The sequence below is a fragment of the Molothrus ater genome, chromosome 21 (assembly GCF_012460135.2).
Source record: "Molothrus ater isolate BHLD 08-10-18 breed brown headed cowbird chromosome 21, BPBGC_Mater_1.1, whole genome shotgun sequence".
Classification (NCBI taxonomy): Eukaryota; Metazoa; Chordata; class Aves; order Passeriformes; family Icteridae; genus Molothrus; species Molothrus ater.
The window spans coordinates 3,670,656-3,688,010 of NC_050498.2; the positions used below are offsets into that span (position 1 = coordinate 3,670,656).

The window sequence follows — 17,355 nt, forward strand, 5'->3', positions numbered from 1 at the left end:
CCTTAACCAGGAGGGCTCCTGGGAAATGGGGCAGCTGGAAAAGGCTGGAGGAAGTTGGCAGAACAGCAGCAGCTGATCCATTCACTGTCTCAGCACTCGCACTGGAAGGACACAGCCTGCCTGGTGCTGGCACAGGGCAGCAGCACCCACCTGGAGGAGCACAGCCTGGTCAGCTGCAGACCTGCACACTGCAGGAATTCCAAATCCCACCTGGCAGCCTTAGCAATGCACTCAAGTGACACTGAAGTCACAGGACAAAGAAGTTGGGCTCATTTCCACCCATAATTAATTTTTACTTCACTGTTCCAGCACTCTTTAGATTAGATTCCTCCCCTTTATCTTTTCCTCTTCCCCCCCTTATTTTGTATCAGAATGGGACAAATTAACACAATATTTGAAAACTCAGGGGGGGAAAAACATGGTAGAGTAGACTCAAATAAAGACCAATGTTAAATATTACTTAATGTTTTCTTTTATTTAAAAGATCATTCACAAAATACCATATCCATAAATTTATTTTGTTATGAAGCAGAATGTGCTAAGTGTTTGGAATTCTTTTTTTTTTTCCTTTGTTTTTACATTTAAAAGTCAACTGTCTTGACTAGAAGTGAGTTTTTTTTTATATGGGAATTTGTTCTTAAAATCTTTTCCACATTGAAGATGTAAATAGATCAATTATTGGTTTGGAATACAACCACACAAATGCATGTCTGTCTTAAATTAAGTATTAGTGTTAGACAAATGGTTCTTATCTCAGAAGCAGATTAAGTGAAAGGCAGAAAGAAGGAAAGAATAGTTCTGTAAATTGCTGGGACTCTGACTTACAATGGGAACCTTAGGGAAGAAATTCATCACTAGCAGTGGTGCTGGTAGTGGGGCAGCCGTGCTTCCAACCTCCTCTTGTAAGTACTCTGGGGTGCTGGCTGGTTTATCTGAAGGCTCTCAGCACTGGCAATGGGGGCCCAAGCTTTTCCCATACACTGGACATGTCCAAACTTCAGTGTGGTAGAACCAGGTTTTGGTTTTAAAAATTAATGATCTCTCCTTTTGCTTCAGCCTCCCCTCCCTCCTCCCACACAACACTGACAAGAAACATTTCAAGGGAAGAGAGGTGTAGTAACAAGAGATGCTTTTTACCCAAACTTCTACACGAGAATCTATAGCAGAAAGATTTCTAATCTGCCCATTTTCAAGGTATTCTGAAAGCTGAGGTCCTAAAACTGTACCCAGCTGGGCAAAGAAATACAGGGGATAGTGACGATCAAATACTGCATGGCAAAGTATACACTCCTTCAACAAAAATAAAAAAGTCAATTTTATTTGTAGAAACTTCATTTAAAAATTTACCAAACATGTAAAACCCAAAAAAGTAAGCAGAAAGAGCCAGTGAGCAGTTGTGCTCAAACAGGCATGGCTTTGCAGCACTAACCTTGAGCTCAGAGTTGTAGTAGCATCATACCATTTGGAAGTCAAGAGCCAGCAGGAAGAGGCTGCTGACAGAGGCTTTATCCATACTGATTCCACCAGCTCTTCACCAGGCTTGCCAGGCAAGGCATCCATTAAATTGATCCTTCCTGGCAACCCATGTGAAAGGGCAGCTGCCCCCTTTAGTTTCATAAGGGGCTCTGCTGTGAACAGTGACTATCACCAATTGTCATAAATGGTATTTCACTACTTGGTTAGAACTGTAAATTTCTGTTCAACTCATCTGGACTCTTCAGTTTTCCTCTTCAGAGCCACAGCAATACAGAACGAGACATGCAAGTCAGAAGAGGAACACTGAGGAAGTAAAAGGAAACAATACAGGGAAATAACTAAGTCTAACCTGTGCTTCTAAAGTAAAACAAACCCAGAAAGGAAGAAGTGAAGCAGCACCTTTGTCCAGAGACCTCCACACTTGTGGAAGCAGCCACACTGCCTTATCTACTGGCAACTGTGCTGCTTGGAAGGAAACAGAAGAGGGAAACTCAGCACAAAGCAGGCACTAGATACAGCAAAGCCAAGAACGTACTAAAAACCACTTGTTAACAGCTGACATGCATTCACAAGCTCTGTGTTTTCGGTTTCAAAGAGGACAAATACCAGATGGCAGGAATGGTAAACTGCAGGGTTGACATTCCAGCAGAGCTAGTCACTCTGTACTGTCTTGCTTTTTCTCCCGCCTCCCCATTCCCTCTCAACCCCAAACTCAGTCGTGTTCTTTTACTACTTCCTCCCGGGGCTTGGCTCCTCCGAAGATGGCAGAGTTTGGATTGGCTACTTGATTGAGGGGAGTATCGACTGTTCGAGGTTTGAGCTGGAGCCGGGGTCGCTGTGCTCGCTCCTCTGCAAGGGAAAACATTGCACTTGTGAGATCTGCCTGGGAAGGGCAGGAGCTTCAACTGACAACAAAACCAGGAGTCTCCTTTGAGGAGGAAGAGCAAGGCACACACCAAAGGGAGGAGTTTACCTTCTGTTGGCTCTCTGAAGTCCATGGAAGAGCCACGGAGGGGAGGCCCATCTCTGAAGCGACCAGTGCCACCGCTCCCCATGGAGGCACCTGGCGGCCGCCGGTCTCCAGGGCGGGTTCCTCTACCCCGACCTCCCAGGAAGTCATCATCTTTGAATCCTGAAGATGGAAGACAGTGAATTTAAAGAGCACCTTTTGCAATGTATTTAATCTAGATTTATCTGGATGACTGGAAAACCTTGCTAGTCACCGCTGTCAGTCCAAGGTGGTTCACTGAGAGCCTTTGTCTGCAGACAGATTGTTTCACAGAGCTCTAGCACCTTCTGGAGGAGCTGTTCGGGTTCCATTTGAAACCAAGGATACTATGCCAAGTTCAGAAAGTGCTTTATCCACTTAGAGGTTTATTGGTGTGTTGGAGAGTGGGTCAAGTTTAAAATATGAACCTTGGCTGCAACTTGAGGTTGTTAACAACATTAGTTGAGTTGAGAGACAGCACTACAGAGTAGTACTCAGACAGTACTCAGAGTACTTCCATAGCCAGATCATCACACTGGCTACAGCCCTAGCAGGAAATCCACAGGAGCAAACTGGAAAATAGCTGGGCAGTAGTGAAATGCACTTATAAAACAGAATAAAGCCCCAGGGCTGCTTTGCTGTACTATAAACTGGCCAGGCATTTACTAAATTAATTAAAGAGCTGGGGAAAAATAAAATATAATTAAAAAAAAACCCCAGACTTTAAACTGACTGCATTTCTTCAGTTTATGTATAACAAAAAAGAAGTAAATCAAGAACTATCTGTCACTGACCAGAGTTCCAGTCTGTACCAGTGATTACCCTTGAGTATCTGTCCAAGCCCCCACTGCCTGGGAGTGGGAGGAGAATACTTCAGGCTATCAGCATACAGAATACACTCAGATTTTCAGAATCTGCCTGGAAGAGAAAGTTGTTTGGTTCCCAAATGAGATTTTCCTTTCCACTTCAGTATTTGGTGGAGTTGCAGAGCTGTCCCTTACTTACTTCAGTGCCAAACAAGCCATCTTTAAAGACTTGATCTAGAGCAAGGCTGTACAACCTGAGAAGAAAAGCTTTTGTAGCAGCTAAGACTGAAATGCTAAACTTTTGGCTCACGAATCACTCATCCAGCATTTAACAGGCTGAAATGCATCCACATTTGGAGAAGCTGCCAAGGAAGGTATGAAGCTGTGACACAGAATGCTTAGCTCCAAAGGCAGGTTAAGCACAGCACTGCAGCAAGCTCCTCTCTCCAGCACCATGCTCCAATCCATGCTGGGGACAAGGGCACACTTTGCTTCTCCTGCATCCTTCATTCCACTCACGCAGAGACCAGACATTGCAAAGTTGTACTTGCCAACATCTCTCCATCAGAAAATGGACCAAACCCATGAGTTCAGAGGACAAAAGCAATTGTGTAATGCCACCCTGCATTCTAATAGCTGGAACTGACTGGAAGTTAAGAGCAAACCCAGTGGCTCTGTCACTGCCTCCACTCAGCAAGCTCAGTCCCTTGCTGCAGCTGCATTACCAAAACAGGTCTGAAAGCTCAGGAACATTTTGCATTTACAAGTGCTTTGGAACACTAACCTGACTTTGGAGAAGTCAGTTACTTCAGGGACACACATATAATGACATCACATCTCCTTGAGAAGATGAAAGCCTCTGCTCTGACAGAATATCAGCCTTCCTGCATGATCTGTCTGTTTCTGCTACTATTCAGAAATTTACTTAGTTGTATGCTTGATAAATGCTTAAAACAGTCACTCATAGGCTACATCTGGACAAGAATTCTGTCATTTATGGCCATTTCATAGAATCTTCTATGGAGACATTATTCTATTTGCTCTCAAGGCAACAGAAGATTCCCCATGAGGAATCTCATTACAACTGCAGGATGTCCAAAGTTGGTACATACAGAATATTCAATCAAACCAGTCATGGTGACAAATGAAAATGAGAACATTTCAGTGCCTTTTAGGCTTCCTTTCTGTATAAGTGTTAATACTGATACCAGAATTGAAGTCATCTCTGGAATCCCATCCACCTCCTCTGGATTCTCTGGAACCTCCTCCCATTCCTAGGAAAAAAGCCACAATTGTGTTCAAGTCTGAAGCTGTGGGAAAGACTGAGCAAGGGAATACCAAACCAATGTTTCAGTCCTTCAATATTCAAAGTTATGCTGCTGGAAAATCCTTTTCTTTTGGTACAACCAAGTTCCATTGCACAGGAACAAACAGTCAGTTTAAGTTAACCAAGAATGAGTGGCCAGAAAAGTTTCTTTAGTACACACTGAGTGGAAACCTCTGGTGAGTCTGATTCAACCAACCTTCAACTACAGGCAAGAATGTTTTTACACTGGAACAAGAGACATACTCCAAAATTAGCTCTTGTCTACACGTGCTTACTCACTTTTCATACATCATCATAAAATAGTAGCAGATCAGACTGTTGGGCTTATGACTGTCCTCTGCAAGACACAACACATTAGGAGGGGTATTGGTCTCACTTCCTGGGTTAGGAGTGACAACACATCCAGCCTTTGGACACAAAGCACAGCTAAATTTCAGACACCTCAGGAGCGGCAGCAGCAGCTGGTTAGAAACACATACATATTTACATACAAAATTTCACCTTTCAATATCATCTTCATGTTCACTTGCATGCCTTGTCTCAGCATTAGTCAGCACCAGAAGCCATAACTACAACCATCATATTTAAGAAGCTACTTAGAAAAATGGAAGTCACCTCTGTCATCAGGCCCGCCACCTTTTCTGAAGCCAAAGCCACCTTTATCCTGTTTCCTGCCTTCTGCTATGTCCACTCGGAGTGACCGGTCACCCAAAAGCTGTTAAATCAAGGGGAGAGTCTGTTCAGGATGTATCAAAAGGGCTGCCAAAGAGTGAGAGACTTCTGCTTGTCTTGGATTTCACAAATTAATTGCAAGTGTACTTACTGCACCATCGTATGTAAGAGCTTCCTTGAGTGACTCCACCTCATCAAACTCTACGTAACAAAATCCTGTAAGAAACAAATCTCAAGTTAACAGTGCTTTAAAAGGCCTCTGTAAGAGGCTACTCCTCCTGCATGCCTGCTAATGCTTCCTTCTCTTTTAAACACGAGTTGTGATGAGCACATACAAGATGCACATGGCTCAGAAACCAATCATCATCAACAATGAACACATCTACCTGCACCTGTTAATGATGGGGCAAATCCTGAAACAGACCTCTGGGCACTCTGTGAATGCCAAGAGCCTAATTCTCTTTTTCACAGAGTTCTCATTATAGATTAGCTCTGATCTATGCCTTCAGACAGCTATTCAGCTGAATATTGACACTTCATTCCTAGAGTTTTTAAACAATAAATTTAAATACCTATGTGGTCAGCAGTGTGATTTTGTGTCATCACATCATTTAGTGGATTTACTCCTTTTCAAAGGCCCTCTGTTATCCAAGGTAAGCCTTTTCCATCCCTTAAAGTAACTCACAAATATAGTCCATTTTCTCCAAACAATTCCCATAGCAGTTGAATTTGCATCCTCTAAAACAACTGCCTGAATGGGTTATCTACTTGCCTTTTCTCCCTGTCTACTAAAAAAAGACAAGAGCTGGAGCAATGAGAATCTTCTGATGTAAAAGAATTAAATCCTATGACCTTAAGTATTGAGTAAGTGGGTCAGCTCTGGTAGAATTCATACCAGACCAGGTTTGAGAAAGTTCTGTTATGTCAGTGCAAATATTGCCTCCTCACTCAGGTTACTCTGTATCTCTGGATGATGAAACAGTGACTCTCATTCAAATGATACACTTACACATTATCAGTGATTAAGAAAACATGCATAAGTCAACATAAAAGCAGAAAACTGCGCTTTAGACTGAAATTCCCTTTTAAAGTGACTTTTTTTCCTACTAATTTTTCATCTACCTCCAAAGAGCTCTGAACACTCACCTTTAAATTTGTCTGTTTCCTTGTCTCTGACTAGTCGTACGCTCCTTATGCTGAGATCCTTGAAAATGGCATCTATGTCTCCTTGGACAGTGTTGAAGGGCAGATTTCCCACATAAGCTGTGAAAGGGGGTTCTGTTGGCAGCTCTTTATTTCTGCGGGAACCAAGGCCACCTCCACGAGACCTGTTGGGAAAAGCACGGTGCCTCTGGAGCTGCACAGCACAGCTGCTCCTTGGTGCAGCCCTGGCCCTGCCCAGCTGCTGGGTTTAGCTGCAAGTCCGTTTTCCCACAGCTTTGCTCAGTTTTTCTGTCCTTCTGCCTGTACCTGCCACCTGAAGTGCTGCTCAACTCCTTCCCAGTATTACCTGATGCAGTATTGCAGTGGGAAATGAACACATTACCAGGTGAATTCATTAACGAAGTGATGAATGAACTTTTTAACCCACAATTCATTAAGGAAAGCAACCTAAGGTTATCTCTAATGTCCCCTGCTCAAAAACATTACCTCTAAAACACCCCCCATCTTGGAATTGATGTGAAGAATAATTTATGGCAATGAAGAAATACTTGTATGGCACAGGTTTGTCAGCTTATCTGGAAATTAAGCTGGATCCAATGCTTTTAACTAAAGAGTATATTATCAACACCCACTCCACAACAACCCAAATTATCTCAGCAACATTTAACTTATGAGAAACACCTTCCCCTAATCTGAAGCTGTGGCCATAATTGTTGAGTATCTGGACTGGAATGTTTTGAACTGAACACAAAATAAATTTGGTTGAATAAGGGGTTCTGAGGCAGAAAAAAATCACGTGCTCTCTGGATGCTTAGTCCTTTTGTCTTGTGAATTACAGAGGTAAACTGGGTGGTCTTTTCCTGTCTTGTCCCTCAGTACCAGTGAAACTCTTGGCACTGTGTGCTGAGGAACTAAATTGTACCAGCTAAATTCTTTACTAATGTAACACATCTGTGTGAACTTCCTGCAGAGCCCAATCTTCAGAAGCCAACTTGGAATTTCTGTACAGAGAGCAAGGTACATACAAGGCAACCTGAGGTCAAAGCTTCTAGACTTGTAGACTATAGGATTCCACTGGTTCCAACACCATTTTTCCCACATAAGCAACCTCTGACCTTTACCTGAAATATCTACTTATTACTCTGTCCATCTTCCCTTTATCACCTCCCTTCTACTGGGCTTTGCTTGTGTCCGTTCCCTTTCCCTGAGGCTCCCCGTGCATTTAAAACCACGGTGGAACACAACCTGTACCAAAGCAGGATTTGCCAATCTGACATGGACCAATTAAATAGCTGCAGAGTCCTTCCTAAAATCCAGAAGGTCAAATCATTTTATCATTTCCTTTTATTCTGGCTGGTTGAATGCAGTCAAAAAAATCCATTGGGCAAGCAAGGTCCTTGACAGTATTTTTTTCATTCAAGAATAAATATTTTACTACTAATGAATCAGATAATACATCAAGCTTGAATAAGATTCCTTAGTTCTCTAGGTGAGCCTGTCATTTGTGCCTTATTTAGCAGCTCCATGCAAGAATCATTTGTCACCAACACTATCAACATGCTGCTAAATCTACTTGAACCACAATCTACATATCTTTAATTAGCGTCCACCCAGGTTTGCATTTTAGCATTTCTGACAATATTCCTCATCTGCCTTTGTCTCATTAACAAGTCAAAAACATACTGGAGAAGTAAAGCTGTAATAGTTTTAAATTACTTTAGTCAGAAGGCTGAGTTTTAAGGAAGAACTCCAAGAAAGCAGAGTTGCTGTTCTAAATAATCCCAAAATACATAGAATCAGTTCCATGCCTTTGTCCTCATTTATCATTTACAGCATTAGGAACAGCTATTAACATACCATACATTTAACTTGCATCCAAGAAAGAAAATCTTCATGTTTATGTCCTCCAGGAAGATCAGAATTGAGTTCCAAAGGAGCATTCTCTCCTTGTACAGATGCTCAGGACATTCCCTGAGCTGCCAGTCACCTAAAAAACCAGCCTGGAGTTGAGTCCATGGCCAGACCAACAAGGTGATCAGGACAGCTGCAAAGAGCACTTTGCCAGCTAGGAATGAGAAGGGGAACAAGGGCTGGAACTACCACTTCCATCAGCTCCATTTGAGCCACTTCTAAAACCACATTCTCAATTCCCAAAAGGATTTTCTGTGCTACAGCAAACCTCCTTTCTACCATGGGCTGCATGTGTGGAAATCCATGCCCTATTGTGCAATCCAGACTGATTTTAAAGCCAGAAAATTAAACAGGCTTCTCCAATTTACTATTAAGACTTTGGTTATCAAATATATAACTATACCTTTGGTATTTAGTTTCCATTTGAAGAACAGGCATGGTCAATAACTGAGTTTCAAACCAAGTTTCTTATGGAACTCAGGTACAGCAACAGAAAAAGAAACTGTTTCTGTACTTCCCTACATTTTTTCCAACACTGAAATAGTAAAATAAAAGGGCTGACTTCAGTAACTAAACAATGAGATTGGAAGAAGATTCCCTCATTTGCAACAAAGTAGGACAAAAGTAAAAAAATAATTGAAAACACATCTGAATTAGGCAAATGATTGAATGAATATCTGCACTTCCCACTCTAAATTTCTGCTTAGACACAATTAGGTAATAATAATTATTATGTCATCTTACTGTGAGAATCTGAAAGACATGACTTGATTTCCTTGTCAGAAAACCAAAGCAGAAAGCTGAAGAGGAAAGCTTGCTTCTAACAACAGCCCCATAATTTAACTTTGGTGGGCTGAGTTAATTACTTTGGCCATATTGGGTAGAAAACAACTCAACTCCCATTTTGAAGCTACTCTTTTGCAAAGTTTAGTTAGGTCTCCAGAAAAGATCAGCCAGAAGTTCAAAATGAAGGCTATTTTGAAAGCCAGTATCTGAGTTAAAGAGCCTTTCCCTAGAGATCAAAGCTCAAGATTTGCCTTTTGCACAGCACAGAGACAATGGCCTACCCTGGGTTTGACACCTGAGCTCTTCTGGGCAGCACAAGGATTAGCAGGGTGACAGTGCCAACCCCCAGGACCACTACACCAAATTCAAACCCAATTTATTCCAGCAACCCAGGACACGTCTGGAGTAAGTACCAGATGTCTTCAGCAAAATGCTTACCCAAACCTAAAAATGAGGAGATACCTTTAATGCTAGATGGGTAAGACAGAGGATGCAAGCTGCCAGAAGCACAAGGACCAACTCCCATTTTCACTGAACTGTGCAGCACTCCAGCAGGTGAATCTGAACCTTTAGCAGGGTGCCCAGCACTTCAAGCCACACCTAAATAAACAGCCTAGCAGTGAGTTAGGAGTGGTAAACAGTCCCCTTCGTTCAACTCTGAGAAGCTCTACAGACAGTTTCAGTTTCAACTAGGCCTTGGTATACTTACCTACAGGTTTTTCTGTCACATTTTGGGCTCCAAAATACTTTCTAAAAAGCTTACAGTAAGCCTTTTGTCATTTATGTCAGCATCACAGTCTTCACCAGGAATAAAGTGACTTTTTAAAGTGATTTCATAATATCCCCAAATGTTATGATTCAGCTTTTAGTCAGTGCATAACTGAACATCTCAGGTGTAGCAAATCCCATCTTATCACACCAGTCATATCTTGATGCTCTTCCACCATTATTTTGATGATTACAAGAAAGAGGCAGATAACTTCCATATGTCAGAACCTGTTGGGCACTGATTTCCCATCTGTCACACTGAAATCCTGTGCTCACTCACTATATACACCAAAGGTTATGCAAATGCAACTTCAACAAAAACTACTACACCTCAGTTGAGGTTATACTGTTCCTACAGTGCCTAAATTAAAATCAACATGGGATTCTTTAAGCAGAACCTTCAAGAACAGTCATGTTTTCACTACACTTCATATATTACAGGACTTCATACAACATACAGAGAGAGTAAACTCTGAGTTAGCTATTAGTAACTTAATAGTGATAACAATAAATTAGGTAGAAGTATACATTAGACTCTAATATTAGTAGTATCTGATGTTTAGAACTGCAGGCAAAAATTAGAATAAGTACATTTCCTTACCTGTAAAGACATCTACTGATTTGCAGGATGCCTTTAGTTTACCAAGCAAGGATCCACATCTTCCCTGACAGCAAATTTCAGTTCTCTTACAGGAACCTGAATAATATTTTACCTGGCATTTTATTACTTCACAGAATATGCCTGCACTGACTAGATACAGTGTGCAGCAATATCTGAGTTTATAAAGAGTCAAGTATCACTTTAGGCTGCTGGCAAGGCTATTTTGTTACAGAATTTAAAAAATAACAGGAATGCGAGTGGCTACATCATCTGTTTGCTCTGGGACATCTCTGAATTAGACATAAAGGGTATCAGTGCATGAAAATCAGCTTGAAAAGCTTCAAGTGTCAGAGTCCTTCCAAAGACAAAAAAAACTTACTGCTGTTCTACCTCCAGGAGCTCCTCCCTGCTGCCTAAAGAGTCTGAAATGAAACCAAGTTATTTATCTAAGAGCAGAAAACGACACGAACACACTTTTGATCAGGAAATACACCCTGGAAGATTAGATTATACAGGAACACACTTGGGAAGATTTGCTCACAAAGAAGTTTATTCCACAGATTTATACCTACTGTTTTATTTCAGAGAAACTTGTAACAGCACCAGCCTCCAGAAAAATCAACTGTTTGATTGCACCTTCCTAGCTTGATTTAACACAAACTTCTAATTACGGGTTATTGTCTCTGTAGCTCCTCCCCTAAACACTCTTCAGCAAAGAGACGAGACAAGCCCGATTCCTCAGGATCAGGGATTTGCAGTCAGCACCCGGAGCCCCGGATAACGCAGGACCGCGGCTGCCGGCGCTACTCGTGCGGAGCCACCACAAAGGGCTCCCATTTCCTCCCGCCGCAGGCACCACAACGCTGCCCGCTCCCGGGGGCGCCTCGTCCCGCCAGCACAGCGGCCTCGGGCCACGCTCAGTCCTTCGGGCACGTTCCCTCCGCCCATCCCGGCCCCGCACAGCTCCTCACGGCCTTCCTTGGCTCTGGCCCAGCACCTCCCTAAATCCCCCCTCCACTCGCCTCCGGGACGGCGGGAACAGCGACACCTCCTTCCTCCCGCCCCTTCCCAGCGCTCCCGAGCCGCCCGGCCCCGGATCCTGCGGCGCCGGCCGGAGCAGCGCGGGCACGGCCGGGACCCCCAGGAGCGCAGCCCCCGCCCCAGCGCACAAAGCGGGGCAGCGGAAGGGCACCCCCCCCGCCCCGTGGGACGGCGGCGGGGGGCAGAACGAGCCCAAACAGTTCCCGGAGGCGGCGCTCCCGTCCCGCAACCCCCGCCCGCCATCCCCGCCGAGCGGAGCAGGCCAGGCCGCGCGGCCGGGTCCGCTGCTCCCCGCTGCCGTCCCAGCCACGGGGGGAGCCCCAAGCGCTGCCCCCGGCCCCGCTCACCCGCGGCCGCCGCCGAAGCTGCTGTAGGCCCGGTCGTCGTAGGGATCGAAATCCGCCATCGCCGCCGCGGCCTCGTCCCCGTGCGAGCGTGACAGGACCGCGCCCGAGGACCCCGCAACGCTTATATACGGCGGCGCGCGGGCCGGGGCTGCCCCGCGCGGTGCCTGCCTCCAGCTCCCCGCCCCGCCGGGGCTGTCCGCGCTGCTGCCTGTCGGGAGGCGCACGGCGGGGCTCACTCCTGTCGGGTGTGGGACGGGATCCGCCCGGGCGTGCTGTCGGTGTCTGCTCCGCGATCTGCGCGGGATTTACCCGCGGCTCCCCCGGGGGATCTGCTCCGGATCTGCCCGAGGATCTGCCTGGGATCTGCCCGTGGATGTGCCCAGTGTCTGTCGGGGATCCCCCGGGGGTCTGCCCGGGCTGCGCTTCGGTGAGCGTCGGACGCTCCAGTGCTGATCCAGGGTCAGCCCGCGGCTCTCACTCCCCGAGCATCCCGCTGTCGCTGCGGGCAGGGATCACAGGGCTCATGGAAATGGATCCTGCTCCAGGTGTCACAGTCATCCACAGTGATCACAGGGATGGATCCTGCCCCGAGGTCATTCCCTGCACTCCCGCGCGTGTCTGGCAGCCACACGCAGTGTTCACAGGGCTGCTGGAGGATAGTGCTGGATTTTATTGCAAATTACGACAACGGGCTGTACCCGAGAGCTTCACAGTGTCCTTAAAAAATACCATTTGTACCAGCTGGTTTGTCTCCTTTTGCCAGGCCATAATTTAATGTTTTCTAATAAAACCACACCATGGATTCTCATACGCTAACCAACAGTGCCTACGCCTCGTGTCCCTGACCCCGCGCTGCCGATCCCGGCTCACCCCGCAGGCTTTGCCGCTCTGTCCCGGTCCAGCCCCGCGGGGACAGGATCCAGCCCGGATCCTGGATCGCCGCCTCCCTCCAGGGACACGAGCCGGGTGAGAGAAGCCCGGGAGCCCCTAGGGCAGGGCAGAGGAGGAGGATTGAGTCCTGCGGAGGAGCAGGGCTGGGGGCCAGGGAGGGAACGTGGCACTGAGGGGAGCGGGGTGTTGTAAAATGTGGAATATGTCAAGATTATCTTAAGTAGTAACGTTCTTTAATGTAAGATCTTTGCATGCTTTCAGCAAGAAGGAGACGCGAGCCGTGGGGCAGGCAGCAGCCAGCACCACTTACTCAAGGACATCCTGGAACTAATGAGCATTAAGGATGTAGTAAATTCGGATTTTGGTGTACGTCTGTGTATACTTTGCTAATTTAGGAGAAGACTCAAGGCCCATGTATCCTATAGCTATCTTCTATGTTCATTATAATTCTAAAGACTCTGTGAAGACCCTTCCCCTCAGCATGTGGGCAACTTCTACAAGTTAGCTGAGGTTATGCAACTTGTAAATTACTAATCAATCCCGATATATGGGCAGTACTTGGAAAGTTAGTTAACTCTGAACTGAGTATAAACAACGGTGTGAAAAGCCCGGTGGGGTGTGCTGGATTTGTGGAACACCACGGAGCACCACGGCTCGCGCAACTCTGAAATAACCCATCAATGTGTCCGTCGAGTGTGTCACAACTGGCTTGCGGCACACCGGCAAAGCAATCCGAATTTGTGGGATGAGGGCTTGAGGGAGCGGGGTGGAAAGGGCAGCCATGAGGGGAGCGGGGTCTGAGGGGACAGGGGTGGGAAGGGCGGCCATGAGGGGAGCGGGGTCTGAGGGGCCGGCAGGCGCTGGGGGGAGCGGGCCTGAGGGTCATGAGGCACTGGGGGGAGCGGGGCTGAAGGGTCGGGAGGAGCTGAGAGAACGGGGCTGAAGGGCCGTGAGGAGCTGAGGCACGGCCATGAGAGGAGCGGGCCTAAGGTACCGGGGGGACTGAGGAGAGCGGCTCACACGGCGGCCGAGCCCGTCCCGCGGCGGCCGCGCTGCCCCGGAAGAGGCGGAGCGGGCGGGCGGCCCCACGTGCGGCAGCGGTGGCGGCATGGCGGGGATGGAGCTGGGGGAGCAGACGGAGCCGCGGGGCGGCGGCGCGGCGGTGACCGACCCCCGCGGGGTGCTGCGGCAGGGCCGCGCCTTCCTCGACTTCTTCTGGGACATCGCTAAGCCGGAGCAGGAGGTGCGGCTGGCGGCCACTGAGAGCCTCCTGCGGCACCTGCGGGAGGGCAAGAAGGTGAGGCGGGGGCCGGAGGGTGCGGGCGGGCAGTGCAGAGCTCCTCACACGGCTCATCCCTCCGCTCCCCGGGGAGAACGCGGCAGTGCGGACGGGGCACGGGCCGGGCGCGGGGGTCTGGCGGCCGGGCCGCGCTCGGAGCAGCCCGGACACCTCCCAGCTCGGTCTCTCTTGCAGGATGACGAACTCAAGTACACCCTGAAGCGGCTGGTGGAGGGACTGGGAGCCACCCGCGAGGCCGCCCGCCCTGGCTTCAGCTTGGCCTTGGCGCAGGTCAGTGCTTCCCAGCGCGGGTCAGAACCGTCGGCAGCCTCTGTCTGTGCTTGGGGTCACTTTTGCTCTCTGTGCAAGGCTGGAGGACTCCCTTCTGTGCACATGGGAGGGAAGGCTCTCACAATTACCGTAATTTTAAATGGTGCTACTCTGCTTTAGAAACTAAGTTATGAAATATACCAATATCACATTCATATTACAGTATTCAGTCCTGCTTCAAGGACCATCCTTGATTTACAAATTTTGTCCAAGTTTTCAATTATTTTGCATTTAGTACTATTACTGCTGCTTAAAACTGTTTTGCTCTTGGTCTTGATTGGTTGATGTGGGATATCTGCCCTTCCTCTAGACCAGATTGCTCCAAGTCCCATTCAGCCTGGGCTTGAACATTTCCAGGGATGGGGCAGCCCCAGCTTCTCTGGGCAATCTGTGCCAGGGCCTCCCCACCCTCACAGGGAATGATTTCTTCTTAATATCTAACCTAAATTTGCCTTCTGTTAATCTGAAGTCATTCCTCCTTGTCCTGGCACTCTGGGACTCCAGAGCCCCTCTCCAGCTCTCTTGGAGCCTCTTTAGGCAGTGGGAGAAGCTCTGAGCTCTCCCTGGAGCCTTCTCCAAGCTGCACAGCCCCAGCTCTCCCAGCCTACTTCCTGTTCTAGACATCTTTACTGATCTGGTTGTCTCTATTCTGGCCTGATAAAGCAGCACGTCTGCTGCTGTGCTGAACAACTCTTCAGCTCTATTTTAGGATAATGTCGTGAAATGGAAGAACTGCAAACAGCTACTCCATCTCTCTCCTCAGGTTTTGCAGGCTTTTGAGGAAATTCCACTGTGCAGCATTTTGGAACAGATAAAAGAAAAACACAATCTGGAAAAAGTGAAAAAAGTAAGTCAGCTCATGGCAACATTTGCCAACTGCTACCTTAAATGAATTGTTCTCTATTCTTTGAAGTCTTGGTGTATAGTGTAGTTTTGAGGTTTGTGTTAAAGCAGATGACTATAATGAAGTAACAAATATTTCTAGAAATTGGAAGTTGACATTGTAATCTAACCCTGTTTTAGCTGAGATTTGTCACTGTGATGAAGACGTACTTTAGGACAGTTCTTAAACATTGTGCAGGGGGTTGCTTTTCAGTATGCACTCTTCCCATGGTGGGGTGTTCAAGGCAGGATTTTCCTGCCATCTTGCTCCACTGATTGTGTAGCTGTGTGTGAGCTCTGGCCTCTCAGGAAAGTAGATTTTTACCTATTTTCCTTTTTTTTTTCCCTTTCAGAAACTTGTGAGAAATGCTGCTTTTGGGAACTTTTTTGGAGTGATGGCTCTGTTCCAGTCTGGACGGCTTGTGAAGGTAACACTGCTGTCAGGTGTGTCAGTTCTGCTCCTGGGGCTTCTGATGTGGAAAGAGGATTGACAGAGAAAGGCTGGATCACTGGGTAATCAGTGCAGTGGCACTTGAAGCATCAAGTTCAGTTCATTTCTGTTGTGCCATCCATGGACTCTTTGTGCCTTTTTAAAGTCTGTTCCTGAGTAGAATGTAAGAACTGTGTCAAATAGTGCAGGAGGCTTCTACCTCTCCTGGAGGGAGGGGATCTGTTGTCATATCTGGCTGGAAAACACGTTTTTGGAAAAAGCTGAGTGATCAATCAAGAAACAAAATTGTGTTTCTTATTACGAGTAGGCATAAGCATCTAAAGAGTGGATTATCAGCTGAGCCTTCAGCTGAATTTCTGATATATGTCCTCTGCTTTTGGCTTATCTTTCCTTTGTAGGACCGGAAAGCTCTGCTGGAGAGCATCCAGCTTCTGCAGCAGCTGACAAATCACCAAACACACCTCAGAGATCTCCCACGCAAAACTCTCATTGACATCACCTCTGAGGTACAGGCACAGCGTGGGGCTTGGGGCTTGTGGGGCAGGGGGAAGAGAGGCTTTGCCTTTGGGGTCAGATTTTCCTTTAGTTTGTTCATAGCTGGAAGTTATAGGGGGTGTGGAAGAGTGAGTGTGGACTGTGGGAGCTGTTTCTATATTGCCTGTGGGCAGATGCTTGTGTTCTGGGAAAGGTGCTCTGCTTTAGCTTGGTTTGACTTCATCGTGGACAATCCCACAGCCTGTTGTTTCCCATTTCACTTGCTTGGATCATGTGCTCCTTTGGACAGATGTATGCTGAAAACTCTGAACAGCAAACCACCTTTTTATGCAGCAAACCTGGGCCTAAGGTTGAACTTTAGGCTGTTGGGAATGAAATTATGTAGGGACAAGGAGTAAAGAGCTCTGAGTATGTAGTAAAAGAATAGAGTTTATTTCCTTTTTGTAAATGGATATTATTTGTAGACATGAAGACTAGCAGTGTTAAATAAAAGTAGAGAGTTTGCTTGTCCCTGGGTTGCCTGGCTGTACAGGCAGAGCAGTCAGACAGCAAGAGAACAATTGCAGCTGGAGTCAGTTGACCAGAATTGCTGTCTGATGACAGCATCCTCTCCTACTCCCCATGGTTCAGCACCTGCGACTGTCTGGCAGTCATGGACACATCCATTATTTATTTTTCATTGTGTCACCATAAAGACTATTTCTAGAGTTTCCAGAACACTGCAGCCTTTTAGTAAAATGTCCTCCAGTGCAGATACTTTAATGTGCTTACTTCACTGCAAGTTAGTAGAATGCCCTCAGCTATTTCTTACATGCTCTCACCCTTGTTCCTGTCTAGGTACCTGAAGCTGTGTTTGAGGAGGTCCTGTTTGACATCTTGCAAGGTGACCTCTCTTCAGCCTTCACATCTCCAGAGAACCTGCACCTTTTGCTTGTGGGTATGCAGAAATTCCCTGGTGTTCTGAAACCTAAAAAGCTGAAGAAGCTGTTTGGCTCATCTACTGTTGTAAATAAGGAAAATGTTTCCAGGTAAGTTCTTAAATAAGGAGGTTTAAATTAACATTATTTTTCTCTTGGCTAGGAGTGAGAGAAATGTGGTTGTGATTCTGATTCCTGCTTGTATTTGTCACTGCAGGTGCTG

The 17,355-nt window shown here is 46.6% G+C and overlaps 2 protein-coding genes across 3 annotated transcripts in view; one reads left to right on the forward strand and one right to left on the reverse strand.

Annotated features, from left to right (window-relative positions):
- Window positions 1-449: 449 nt before the first annotated feature.
- Window positions 450-12,018, reverse strand: EIF4H (eukaryotic translation initiation factor 4H). Of its 2 annotated transcripts, XM_036394921.2 has the most exons (7): window positions 11,888-12,018; window positions 6,416-6,597; window positions 5,421-5,485; window positions 5,213-5,312; window positions 4,479-4,544; window positions 2,450-2,608; window positions 450-2,325 (listed from the first exon to the last, which is right to left on the reverse strand). In XM_036394921.2, exons 1-7 carry the CDS (start codon window positions 11,944-11,946, stop codon window positions 2,189-2,191), a joined length of 768 nt encoding a protein of 255 aa, XP_036250814.1. In that variant the 5' UTR covers window positions 11,947-12,018; the 3' UTR covers window positions 450-2,188. The 2 variants fall into 2 exon arrangements, with proteins under 2 accessions (XP_036250814.1, XP_036250815.1); XM_036394922.2 differs by lacking the exon at window positions 4,479-4,544.
- A 1,868-nt stretch (window positions 12,019-13,886) lies between these two features.
- The window catches only part of MYBBP1A (MYB binding protein 1a), a 52,624-nt gene continuing 49,155 nt past the window's right edge, over window positions 13,887-17,355 (forward strand). The window contains exons 1-6 of the mRNA XM_036395324.2: window positions 13,887-14,075; window positions 14,253-14,348; window positions 15,151-15,234; window positions 15,623-15,697; window positions 16,119-16,226; window positions 17,053-17,243. Of these exons, the coding sequence (XP_036251217.1) occupies window positions 13,887-14,075; window positions 14,253-14,348; window positions 15,151-15,234; window positions 15,623-15,697; window positions 16,119-16,226; window positions 17,053-17,243 (743 nt within the window). The remainder of the gene's footprint in view (window positions 14,076-14,252; window positions 14,349-15,150; window positions 15,235-15,622; window positions 15,698-16,118; window positions 16,227-17,052; window positions 17,244-17,355) is intronic.